Raw genomic sequence first — 13,502 nt, forward strand, 5'->3', positions numbered from 1 at the left:
AACATGCCTCTGGTGCCCTACGCCACATCTCCTTGGCATCCCTCTGATTTACCTGCAGCAGTGGTGGACAGGTTTGTACAGCTCACCTTGCTGTGACAGAGTTCAACCTTACACACTTGCTGTGTATATTTGAGCTCTACCAGAGAGATTCTGGAGAGCTTCCAGGTCAACGTGAGGATATAACCCTGAAGTGTAAGGGAGTAAGTACCCTCAGGGCCAAGCTTCAGCCTCTGTGGACTACGACTGAAGGAGGAATGTTCCAGCCTCCTGTGCACTGGAGATGTGAACAACTGAACGGTTCTGTGTAGGCCCTGGTGGAATCATTCACTAGTTGTCCGGAGCAGAAACCTTGATCCTGCGTACTTGTCTTCTATCAGCCTTTCCTTCTTCCCTGCCTCACTCCACACTTGTTTCCTCATTCTTGCTTCCTGGGACTATGTCCCTCCTCCAGAAATAATTGCACCAAGATCTTGACTTAGGCTTTGCTTCTGATAAACTCAACCTAAATAAGAAGAATTTAAAATTTTAAGCTTAAATTCTTATATTTCCTATGCCCATGTAAGACATCAGTGAGGCAGCCAGAAAATATGATATGTTGTCAAGGAGGAAATTTTAAAAAATAATAACTTTTTGGTTAAATAAGTAATATGAACTCAGTTCTCATCTCAAAAAATTGAATAGAGTAGGTTTGGATCAAGAATCTATTTTGACTAGTTTACAGAGTTAGCAGGTGTTTTGAGAAAATGTATGTTCCATTTTCTTGCCTGTAAAAATTACCATGTATAAGAAATTTTAGAAAATATAGTAGCCTGAAATTGCCTCTATGGTTAAAAATGGAATATGCAAATATACTTTTGAACTTGTCACATCAATGCAATAAATTGCGTTGATCTCTCCTTTCCCTGGCCCAGTGCCACGAACTTGTAGGTGATTAATGGATTCTTGCTGAATAGATGAGGAATGAATCAATAGAATAATAGTTTATACTAGTCTCTGTTTTCTCATCTTGTAAAATAAGTTGAAAATAACATGCTGACATATTTGAGGGAATTTTTGAGGACATATTATGTATAAAATTTTCATAAAATGTGCAAGTTATTAAAAATTATCATTGATAAATAATTCTGACAAGGGAATAAATGGCTACAAATATATTCTTTTTACACTTTGCATGAACTATGTGGTGGCACTTTAAGAAATTATAAGTAGATCACAGATGAGTCATTTAAAAATCTTTATTTTGAACTCATTTCGTAGATAATTTTGAATCAGAATAAGATGTCATATTAGTTATTTGTGTGATTTAAATACTTTAAGAGAGAAAGAATACAAGGTGTGCTAATGAGAAATATATTTTATAATCCATATATATATTGTGTAACAAGCTGCATTACACTGTAATATCTTTCAATGTAAAAGTATGATTTTGATGTCTTGACTAGACATTGAGGCCTCATGAGTCCTGAGATCTTCAACAAAAAAGAACTGTTAGCAAATTTGTGCATCAAAGCCTCACATAAAACATCAATGGGATTCATTAGTTCAGTTGCATAAGATTTTCTGAATTTTGTGCCTAGCACTATTCTGCTTGTGTGGTTAACCCCAGTCATGTCATGTATAGAACATGCCCTCTCGAGCAACTCAGAAAGTAAAGAGCTAAGGAGCAACAGATGCAGGTAGTCATTTGTATGGACTCTAGAAGAAGAGCAAGAAGGAGGTAGGAGAGAAAGTAGAACCTCTTTTATTTTCTGTTTCCCTGAGAAGATGCCCAGTAATCCTTAGCAGGGACTTAAGTTTGGCATTCTGTGTTGATTCCTTTTTTTAAGTGCAGATGTACAGTGTTAGCTTCCTAGGACTGCTGTAACAAAGTGTCACAAATTTGGTGGCTCAAACCAACAGAAATTTATTCTCTCACAGTCTGGGAGGCTAGAAGTCCAAAATCAGCAGATATCACAGAGCCATGCTGTCCTCTCTAGGGCTAGAGGAGAAAATTGTTTCTTGCCTCTTCCCAGTTTCAGGTGGTTGCCGGCAATCCTGGTCATGCTTTGTCTTGTAGGTCCATCACTGCATCCAATCTCTGTTTTTATCTTTGCATCTCTTCTCTCCTTCTCCTCCCTCTGCTGGAATTGAAGCCAGAGCCTCATGCATGCTAGGCAAGTGCTCTGCCACTAAGTTACATTCTTAGCCCTCTCTTATTTTCATAAGGACACAATTTATACAGATTTAGGGCTCACCCTAATCCAGTATGATGTCATCTTTACCTAATTACTTACATATGCAAATACCCTGGTTACAAATAAACACACATTTATAGGTGTCTGGGGTTAAGACTTCAACATACTTTTATTGGTGGGGGGGACACAATTCAACCCATAACATATATTATCTTTCTTTCCAAAAGTGAAAAATAGCACCACAGGTTTTGTAAAGAGTACTTATCTCTATTTTTTTAATAATTCTTCTAATCAAAATCCAGTGTTAAATTGAAAGTAGCAGATGTATATAACACATAGTTAAAGGGATGTAGGAATATTTGAAGTTAGACAAGCAAGAAATGAAGCAGTGAATTTTAGAAGTCAAATAAATAAGGAAATGGTGAATACTGAGGTCACAAAGAGGGCTTACTTTTCTTCTCTTTGTGATAGATTTGCTAATCCAAGACAGAATGTGAGAGAACTGAATCAGCCTCTGCCAAGGGTGGAATATTCCAAGCATATTTTTACTGAGAATATACCCAGAGAATACAGTGTTGGGAAAAAGAAAAACAAATCATTACTTAGAATTGAGAGAAGTATAAAAATGACAAGGTGATGGACATGCAAGTTGAATTTCCCTTCCATATTCAGAAAATGGGTATGATCAGTTTTTGTTTTGCTTCACCGGTATCTACAGTTAAGCCATAAATTGCTTTTACCATTTCTAGTAACTCTTTGAGCAGTGAGATCAAATGCATAGTATTTTGGTCCACTGAAGAAAAGGAAGAAGTCTACAAAGAAAAAGTTAATTTATTGAGTTAGTTTATAGAAGATCTTAGATATCTTCAACTAAAAATCTTGCCCCCATTCCAATATAACATCCAAATGTACATATGCTATTTTAAAATTTAATCAAGTTTATTAGCAGTTTTTTTCTCATACTTACTATTCTCCTGGAAAACCGCATCAACTTTACTTCTTATTCCTGGAAAGGCACTCCATAGGCATTTGGGATAACCCGGGTCCATGGATTGCCTTCGGTTATCATATCTGATAAGAATAAAAGTCACATGATTTAAGATTGATATAGATTACAATGATAATAGTTTTCTTTTAATTGTGTATATATTGACAAAATGCCTTTTCACACATTTTTAAAATTTGGTCTTTACGATATCCTATATGTTGGGATTAGGAATGGGTAATTTTTCTACCTAAGGGTACATACTTATGTATAAAACATTTGAGTATCATTAATTATAAAACAAGATTCTTGTGGCTGATACAAGGTTATTGCCAAAAACAAAAACTTAAATGTTCTAAGGATTTTACTTAACTGGTACACCTATATATGTACATACATGTGTGTATGTATAAATGTAAACAGTAACATCATCTGGGACATCAAATTGTAATGAATATGTGGACAATATTTGCTTGAGTGTGTCTGAATTTAACTCATACATGAAAATTAGTGTACATCTTTCTTTGTATGTTATTTTAGTACTTTATGAAGTTGTGCTATGTTTAATGATTCAGAATCCTTAATATTACTGTGCAGGCATTTTGATTTTATGAAAATAAATTTTCAAAATCCATAGTAATATCAATCATCTTATGAGAATGGGTATATCTTCTCTAAAACCTATCAGATCATTTAGATTTTTTCAAAATTTCATGCTTGATTGTTAATAGTTTTTAGTCAGGGCAGAGAAGCACAGAATTTAACTTCTAATTGAAAAAAACATAGTTTGTCTTACCTCCAGAACTGATTGTTTATGAAGAAGTATGTCTTTCCTTTATAGAAAACAGCTGCATCAATAGCTTGGACAGTGCTTGGAAATCCAAAGTTTGATATATCCCTGGGGTAACCTTGCTGAATGTCATAGCCATTCATTACCCAGTATTGGTTTCCTGTCAATGATTCAGGTTATATGTCAAGTAAAGTTCTTCCATTTCTACAAAATAATATATACTATTTCTTGGTCTTTGTATGCATTCAGAATAGAAATTAAAATAGAACAAATAGTATTTGAAAGATGAAGATGGCAAAGGTAAGTTGATGGGGTTATGATAACCCTAATTGCGCTTCCTCATACTTTCAAAAATTCAGTATTCAGACTTCTTAGCCTCACATTCAGGGCTGCACAACTGGATTTCTTATTTCATGTAAAACTAAATTATAACCTTGAGAAATCAAGGTTATCAAATTCTACCTGGGGTGAGGGTGGAGAAATAATAAAGATGGTCTAATGTGGTTTTAATGTTGTCTAATGTTGTTTTAGTAGGGAGAATACTAAGGCCTGAAGAGGGCACACACCTTGCTCAGAATCACACTGTGGTCCATGAACAAGAGGGAACCAAGTCTTATCTCCCTGCAAAATCCTGGCCAGCACCATGCTCTCCGCAGATCATCTTTTTCACACTAGCACTGGACAACAAAGAATCCCAACTCTTCCCCTTGTCAGGACTAAAATAAGAAGAAAACTTTAGGAAATTACCTTTAAATATGAAAACTAGGTCTTTTTCTGAATCCTCGTAAGCAGCCTGTATACCATTGGGCAAGGATGGCCAGAATAGAGAAATAAAATTGAGTTCGACCTGTTGCAGCTGAGGATGCCGTCTCCAGAAGTACCTGATAGAACATAAGGAAAGACACACAAACACATCTAAGTAGCTAGTTTCTAGAATTCTCAGGCAAGTAATGGTCTTAATAAGATTAAGATGTGTTATATACAAGTAGCAACTCCCCAGAGTGAATGTAATGTTTATATACTGCAAACATATACTCATAAAATTTTTAAATATTAAAAAAAGGTTGCTGGGAGGATACAACAATATAACATATGCTGTTTACAACACAGTGACCAGCATATGGCTAGGTTTTATGGTGATGTACATCTGGGGGCTCAGTTTCCAGAGGAGGTCACAAGAGTGATCTACATTTGGCATTGTCCCTTATTGACACATTGACAATCTTTGCTACATTTTTCATTATTTTTCCCTTTAAATGGTAAGAATATACAGTCATCGACCAAAACAACCTCACATACATTCAGCCCATGACTCTACAAGCATAAAGTAGCCAGTAGAAAAATGGAAATTTTTAGTTAGAAGATTTGCTTCGCTGGTAGTTATTGCATAGTTTCCATTTATTTGACTGATTTTGGATGGAATTGAATGATATTTTAGTGTCAGCTCAACTCAGCTGTTAAGTTCTCAAGCAACTATAGCCTATATCTATTTACATCACAACAAATATGTGAATGCTTGTGAATATTTTAGTGTTTTTTCCTTGACATTTTGGGTTACCCAGAAAAACACTAAAAAATCCAATAAGGTGCATATGCATAGAATTCAAAGGAAAAGCTAATACGTAAATTAATTAGAATCCAGTTGTAAAGTATGCTAGTAAGAAGTCAAAGGAAAGAATAATTCAATTTTATACTTGTCTTTAAAGAAAAATATTTCTCCACGGAGTGTGGTAGCAGCATCAAATGTCAGTCTAGGGTCGCAGGCTGTGGGAGTGCTTGGTCCAGTAGGTTGGATGGGGTTATTTGAAGGTCCTGAGGAGAATAAGGCTTTTTATTAAGCATAAGTCCAGTGTGACGACTGTTAGTGTACTTTAGCTGCTTGTTAGGAAGCCAAAGGTCTTCACCTAAAGAGAAATGCTATTAGACTATCCTACAAATCATTAATTCATTGTACATTTGGCCCTCTTAAAGTTTTTGCTTGTTTAATAAGAATAATGATGCTTTTTAGGGTATGTACTTCTAATTCTGTGCTTCTGACTGCTACAGATTATTCCATGGTATGCATCTAACATGTTGTACTGGTGTTTTCTTCTCTTGATAGGTCCACTAGGGACCCTCCAACTTCTCCCACAAACAAGACTTTGGTGAACATTCTTCACATGTTGCATACATGCTCCCTTATGGACCTATGTGAGAATTTCTTTGATAAATACATCTTTGAGCAGGATTCCTATACCAACAGAGAAAGTCATGTCTTTTTAGAATATATAAAATTCAAGAACATAGAAGAGGAGGAAAAAATTCCCACTATTCAGAGATAAAAATTGAGAGACATCATGATTTATCTCATCCTACCATTTTAAGGCAGAGTTAGAATTCAGTCTCCCCAGGCCTCCTTTGCTAATGCTAAATTTATTACTGGTAACTTTTAGAGTTTGATTTGAACTTGTCCTAAGGACAGAATGCAAGAGATCTCAAGGCTCATTCCATACCTATTCCCAGGTCCCACCATCTACTGCCTTATTCTTCAGATGACCTTACCATAGATGGCCTGAATGCCATTGATGTCATCTTGAGGGAGTGAGTAGGTGCTGGGCTCCCTGAAAGCATAGTTGGGATACATCAAGGCACCAGGGTCTGAGGAGTGAGAGAGCCCCAAGGAATGGCCGAATTCGTGAGCAGCAACAAGAAACAGGTTGTAACCTGAAATACAAGCATGCATGGTGAATGACTCCATGTGGATCAAGGGTGATAGAAATTCATTCTCAAGGAAAGCAACCTCCACGTCAAAGCTGCTTGGGGAAACAACCCTCCCCATGTCCATCTTTTTTCATCTTCTCTTTGGGTACCTGAAGAAATGGAGATTGGGAGAAATCAAGGTAGGAGTCATGAGTTAAGATGAGATGAGCATGAGCTTCTGTGCCAAACCTTAGAATTATGAAAAGCTGCCTATACCCCAATCCTCACATTTTATGAATGAGAACCTGATGCTTGGAGAAATGATGGCAGAGCCATGGGTCTCATGTCTCTAGGAACCTTTTTTATTGTGTGTTCCATGTTCCAGCTCCAGTTTCCCAGGGCCTCAGACTGTTAGTAGCATCTCAGTGAACAGCTAGTTAGAAAAGAAGCCAACCGGGATGGAGTAGCCTCGGGTGCAGGCTGACACACACTGTCTCCCTAACCACCTGTATCTTGGCATGCCTCTTCCCTGTTTCCAAGCTCTCCTTGTGCCCCATTTTCCCCTTTCTCTGCCTTTTAACTTCCATGAGTATAGTGCCTTTCACAATGGGGAACTTTAAAACTACAAGGATCCTACATACAGAGTTTAAACTCCTTTCCCTGGCCTTCAAGAGTTCCTCCACCTGGCTCCAGCAGATATTTGAGTGTTTGACCTCTGGTAGGAGTCTTTCAGTCCAGCTAACCTATGTGTCTCCTCTCAAACACATTGTGCATTTTCTTATATTCCTACTTGGAAAAGAATAGTAATCATAGTTGTAGAGTACCTACCACATGTTAGGCAATGTAATAATGTGCAGTCCTTACAATAATTTTATCATGTTTTATTAGTAATATTTTTACTATAAAGAAACTAAAGCCCACAGATTTTAAACATCTTTTTATTGGTCTTGTAACTAGTAAATTGTAGGTCTGGAGTCAAGACTCATGCTATTATCACAATGTTCAACTTTCTGTTGGTAATCGGAAAGTAAAATTCTACCAGTGCTTCAAGACTTGCTTTCTTTTCACCATATCCCTCCATTACACATACAGGAACATTATGTATCTTGAAAATCATCTCTAAGTGCCTGGAGTATTTTGCAAGAGGCTGTGGGGGATTTGAGTTGATTCTCTGCACTTCAGGAGTGCATAATCTAGAAGGAAAAATGCATGTGCTAACAACTTGAATGCACAGAACAATGAATAAGAACAGTTAAGAAAGAAATACAAAAGCTATGGGAATCTTTGGAGGAAGTCCTCATCATCAGTTGAAGACAAGGTAGAGGGTTCCCTTGTCATTGCATGATTAGATGAGGGAGATTTTGGAAGGTGGACTTAGGGGCATGGGAGGGGCATTTCTGGAAGAGGAAGGAATGTGAGCAAATAGAGGGGAGATGGAAAGCGCAGGAAGTAATTAGAAACAGTCAGATCATAATGTGGCTGTGTATTCGAAATATGAAAACAAGCCAAGAAAGATGAGGATGGATAGTCACTAAGAACCTTCAATTCTGAGTGAAGACATTTGGGCCTGATTGGTGGAGACTATGTATAAACACTGAAAACTTTTAAGCAGGAGAGTAATATCATCCAAGATGGACTTTCCAAGGATAAACCTTGCTGCAGTGCTACAAAAAATGAGAGAGGGCAGTGAGTGGAGAAAGGGAGTTGAGATAGGAATCTGGACACATCATCACCTTAATTAATGGGGGGTATAGGAATAGTGGCCACTATTATTTATCTTTGTGTATGCACAGTTCCTAGCACAGGGGCTTAGGTGGAGTATATACTCACAACTTAGACATTGAGAAAGTGGTAAGAGGAACAGGTGTTAAGCAAGCAAGGCAGAAGTTACTTTTCCCTTTATCATCTAAAAGGTGCTCTCTTGCTCCTATTAATTTCTGAAAAACACACATTGTGATCCTACAGCCTTGTGAAGTACTGCATTGTCTGATATACGTGCCTTCACTTCTTTTCTTCCCTCCAGACAGCCCTGCCTTTTTTGTTATGGAGTTTTTTCCCTAAAAGTAGTGGTTTGCTGCATAGGAACATAGCATTGAAAAAGAGATCTATCAGAATGAAATAACTAAAGGAGAGAATGAATGTGGCTATTTTTTCCTAGTAGGATAACCTTCCAAATTATCCTATTATTTTGGAAATCCAAGTATTTCTGAATTCACAAAAAATTTAAAGAATAGGCCTTTTCAAACATCGTTACATTTGAGAATTTTTTTAAAAAAGAAATGACCTAAACCAATGAACATCAAACTTTTTAGACTTTGTGCTTCTCTGTAACTACTGAGCCCTGCCACTGCAGAGTGAAAGCAGGTACAGACGAAACATGAACAAGTGAATGTGGCTTTCCTACAGTACAACTTTACACAAGCAGTGCCAGACAGGATTTGATCTGACCCTGCCTGCTATGATTTGAATGTATCTCTCAGAAATTCATGCATTAGAAACTTAATCCCGATGCAACAGTGTTGGGGGTGAGAACTAACCAGAAGTTTAGATTAACATCACTGTAAAAAGGACTTGAGGCTGAATTTTCTCTCTCTTGTCATGCCCTTCTGTCTCCTGCCACGTGAGGATGCAGCAAGAAGAACCTCTTTAGATGTCAACACCTTGACCCTGGACTATCCAACTTCTAAAACCATGAGGAAATAAATTTTTCTTCTTTATCAATTAGTCAGTCTCAGGAATTCTATTATAGCAACACAAATGGACAAAGAGATTATCTTAGGAAATAAGGCCAGTCATTAGCTTTGGGGTATTTTAAACATAAATAATTTAGTATCTTGAGGTGGAAAAGGTTTTAAGTGATCTATTTGTGTGAATTTGAAATATTACAGTAATTTGTTATATCTGTGTGTGTGTGGACATGTACACACATGTGGGCAGATTGTTGTGTGGACAAAGGTAATTCAGAAGCTGCATGTGGATATAATCTTGGTTAATTTACCTTTTGAGCTTATGGTCCATGTTTCTTCTGCATCAAAATGAGCGTCTCCTCCAATACCTTGACCTGGCTGAAAGGCATGAGCAAGGATTCCATTGGGTCCATCAAACGGAGAATTATCACCATGGTCTAAAACAAGATAATTTGTGTTTATTCCTTGTGGTGCCTTAGGTTAGCTGGGAAAAACAAAACAGCATGGCTGCTTTGAGCCCACCTCTTTGGACAAAAGCAATATTGATGTCTGCTTCCCCCTCTGTGGTTCTGGTGAAGGTCAGGGGTGATGCAGCACTCCACGTTTGAAAGGCTTTTTCAATAGCTGTTTCCACATCAGCCTGAAACAACTGTGGGGTATAATTTCGAATCCTTTAAGACAAGATACATGAAGCATTTGTTATTACTTAGAAAAATCTTCCACCAGCAGACTGAGTTGCTTTTGTTGGAGTGAGTTGCATTTGTGTAGTCCTACCATCGGAGGGGAGTAAGGCAGCAGTGCAAATCTCAGGGTTGAAGATGGAAATGGGTCTGGAAAAATTACTATGTGTCTTTAAACCTCAGTGTCCTTACTTGTAAATCAAGATGATAAAATAGGATCCCTCTCATGGAGTTGTCGTGGGGGGTTAAATTCATGTAAAGCATTTAGTTCAGTATTTGGTAAATAGTGGTCCACAAATATGGGGTATCATTATTATTACCAAGATGTATGGGAAGTGAGGCTAGATTCCCTAAGCTTTATTTTGGTCTTACAGTGAGTGTCTAGAGAAACAGTTTCACATTGCCATAGGCTTGTTTAGTTTGTTTGGAGAAGGAGGACAAAAATGACAGGGGTTGGATGAAAAGAACCTATATGGTCTCTAGCCTTTCTTTCTCATACTTGTTTACAATTCACATTTTATTCATTTGCTATTCATATTCTCCAAGTTTAGAGGTATTTATCTATTTCTCCCTGGCATATCCTATGTCCTGAAACATTGTCTGCATGTCATTAGAGCTCTGTCACTACTAGCTGACTGAATGAATTCTCAAACCCTGGAAATATTACCTGTAGGTCAGGTCGGTGTTTTTCCACTTGGGGTTTCCTGGGGTCATCATATAATTACCAATATCAGGCACTCCACAGCGAGGTTTTTTCATTATCTCCAGAGTTTCTGCATTTGGCTCTCCTGTCACAGTCAACCCAAAAAAGTGTTGCATTTCTTTAAGCTTTTCAACAAACATACGAGTGCTGTTCCAATCTGGAGATCGAAAATCCTCCCTTTGCAAGTAGAAGAATTTTTCCAGGTAATTCTGGACAAAATAAGGATATACAGGTCTTTGCTATGAAATTACCTTCAGTTCTCTGGGCATTTTGCAATCTTTTCTAAGTCATTGCAGAGCTCCAGTGAGGACTAATAACCTGACAGCCACGGGTACAGTAACAAATTTATAGTTTGACTTTGAGGGAAAAATGCCTATTGGAAAGAACATTCCCTCCATTCAGTGCTACAATTAATACTTATGCATAAAAATAGATGTTTCATGAGGGATGAAGATCAAATCACACATGCAGACTGTTAGTTATAGTCAGGTTACTGCCTTATTTTTTTTTTTTAAATTAGGGCTAGCATTTAAAAATGTCTGTTGGAGTATTAGTTGAACCAATGCAGACTTCCTTTTTAAATCCTCTTTTACTACTGGAAAGAAGATTTAATCATCCTCATGAAGAAAGGGGAGCACACAGAAGGGAGCAACTTACAAGGCGACAATTCAGGTCCCAATTTGCCATACTGCTTCTCAAAATAAAATTGATCATTTCCAAAGAACTCCAACTATGTTTTTTGGATAATGGTAGTATCATTGATATTAGAATTTTATTCACCAAATAATTTTTTTGGAATGGTTCAACATTCATTTGCAAATAAAATTTCCAAGGGGTATTAATAAACCAATCATAAGATTTCATAATCTCACCTTATGAAGTCTGAGACTACCTGTCACTTTGTAGGTGACATGAGACAGAGCACACACACTTGGATCAGATCTTGGCTCTGCCATGGATTAACTGTGAGTAATTGTACATATTACTTATCTGATTTAAAATTCACTTTGGCCCCTGTAAGGGACTTAGTAATCACAGGGATATCATGAAATTAGCAGGGTGCCTTGTACAGAGTATGTGTTTGATAGGCTCTAGATATTAACTAAGGGGTTATATTGCCATTGTAAGAAAAAAAGTATAAAGAATAATGCTTCTCCAAAACTGTAAAGATAAGAAAACTATGCATCAGAAATTGTTGACAGCCTCCCCTTGTATTTCTTAAAGCTTTGGCCTTTCAAACTATAAAACAATGGGGGAAGAAAGCTATTGGGTTTGTTCATAGAATGTTTTCAAGAGTTTATGAGGTGACAGCCTAGTGCTGGGAAATCTGATTACACTATTTACTAATTTCTAGTTCATTATAATCTGCCATCCACATGCTGTCTTCTACATCTAGCAGTTTTGGTTGCAAAGCAATGTCCATATAGGAAGCAGTAGACATGTAACAACTGGCTTACAGACATACTAGAAGAGAAAAACATAGGTAAGAAAGAAAATTGCTTAGTTTTATAAATATAACCATTCTTTCTAAGGGTGTTTCCAGGTGGATGCATTCTGCATCAGTGTATTCCCAAGCTTTGAAGAGTTCCACTTGTTTCATGACTAGATTTTAGAGGGTCCAGCTTTGCCAGCTTGGAGCCCTCCAAATAACTAAAAGAAGATGTTAAACCTCTACAAACCACACAGATAATTTCTTTCAGGCTATTTAGATTAAGAGAAAAAAACTCTCAAAATGTCCTAGTAATCAGGAAGCACCACTCAACTGATATTAATTTACCTGAGCAATCTTTGCATTTTTCTCTTCTGAGTTTTCAGAAGGTATGGGAGAGGTCTTGGCAGGCTGCACGTGGAGTAAGAAAAGAAACAGAAGTGTCTTCACACACAGCATGACCTTTTCTTCAAACACAACCTCCTTTGGCCTTCTTTTCTGCCCCTCTGGGTAGGGCCAAATGGGTACTGTGGGGTAATAGTACCATGTATCACTCACTGCTCTCTTTTAGTCCCTTATAAAGCCATGTCTCAAACTGTTGCTGCATCAGGAGTATGAAGCAACACAAGTTAATTATACTCTGACAGTTTTGAAACTTTGAAATGTGATTTAGTACCTCCAAAATGAGGGAGTCTTTCAACATAAAAGAAAGCACAGTTTGCTACTCTTTGCTTTGGGGTTTTAGACATTTAGTTTTGCAAAATTGTCTGGTCAAGGAGAAGGAAGACTAGCTTGATCTTGAAGCTATGGGGTACATATTCTGGCTTTGTAAGGTGTTCAATCGGTATTGATTTATGCAAAAGAATATCATCAGATTAGTGGTAGGTATCCTGGGACCAAGAAGCTCAACTATAAAATCTCTGTACTCATCCACCCTCACTGTCTCTGAGGAGACTACACATGCCTGAGTGGGTTGTCACAAAGGAGGCTGCATATGAGGTCCCAGAGTAGCTTTTGGAAGATGTGATTTTGGCATCAATATAGAATTGAAAATCCCCAATCTGTAAACTGAATTTTCCAAGAAAAAGATTAAGATAGGAATACCGATGACGATGACAACAACAACAATTGTAACAATAATAAACATTGTTAAATACTTATGATGTCCCAGAGATATCTACTGTGCACATATTACCTCAGTCCATTCTCACACAACCTCCAGAGGGATTTAGATGACTTGTACAAGACACATGCTTAGCTTGTAGAGGAGCCAGGACTCAGCCTCAGTGGCATATTGAGGGACAGAGCTAGAAGCTTCATCACGCTTTGCTCCCTCTCATTTGAGTTCTATGTCGGCTCATATTGGAGCAGTAGC

The 13,502-nt window shown here is 37.5% G+C and overlaps 1 protein-coding gene across 3 annotated transcripts; it reads right to left on the bottom strand.

Moving 5' to 3' along the window:
• Positions 1-1,881: 1,881 nt before the first annotated feature.
• On the bottom strand, positions 1,882-12,679 carry Mmp8 (matrix metallopeptidase 8). 3 transcript variants are annotated; one of them, XM_087212336.1, is made up of 11 exons: positions 12,476-12,673; positions 10,663-10,907; positions 9,838-9,986; positions 9,627-9,752; positions 6,491-6,652; positions 5,644-5,761; positions 4,697-4,830; positions 3,956-4,109; positions 3,142-3,245; positions 2,915-2,986; positions 1,882-2,120 (listed from the first exon to the last, which is right to left on the bottom strand). In XM_087212336.1, exons 1-11 carry the CDS (start codon positions 12,584-12,586, stop codon positions 2,062-2,064), a joined length of 1,434 nt encoding a protein of 477 aa, XP_087068462.1. In that variant the 5' UTR covers positions 12,587-12,673; the 3' UTR covers positions 1,882-2,061. The 3 variants fall into 3 exon arrangements, with proteins under 3 accessions (XP_087068462.1, XP_021104687.2, XP_021104686.1); XM_021249028.2 differs by having other exon boundaries at positions 1,923-2,120; positions 10,663-10,783; positions 12,476-12,679; XM_021249027.2 differs by lacking the exon at positions 1,882-2,120 and having other exon boundaries at positions 2,316-2,986.
• Positions 12,680-13,502: the final 823 nt, after the last annotated feature.

The sequence above is a fragment of the Heterocephalus glaber genome, unplaced genomic scaffold (genome assembly GCF_053883595.1).
Source record: "Heterocephalus glaber isolate CG9 unplaced genomic scaffold, H.glaber_assembly_v1.0 deba00001429, whole genome shotgun sequence".
Lineage (NCBI taxonomy): Eukaryota > Metazoa > Chordata > Mammalia > Rodentia > Bathyergidae > Heterocephalus > Heterocephalus glaber.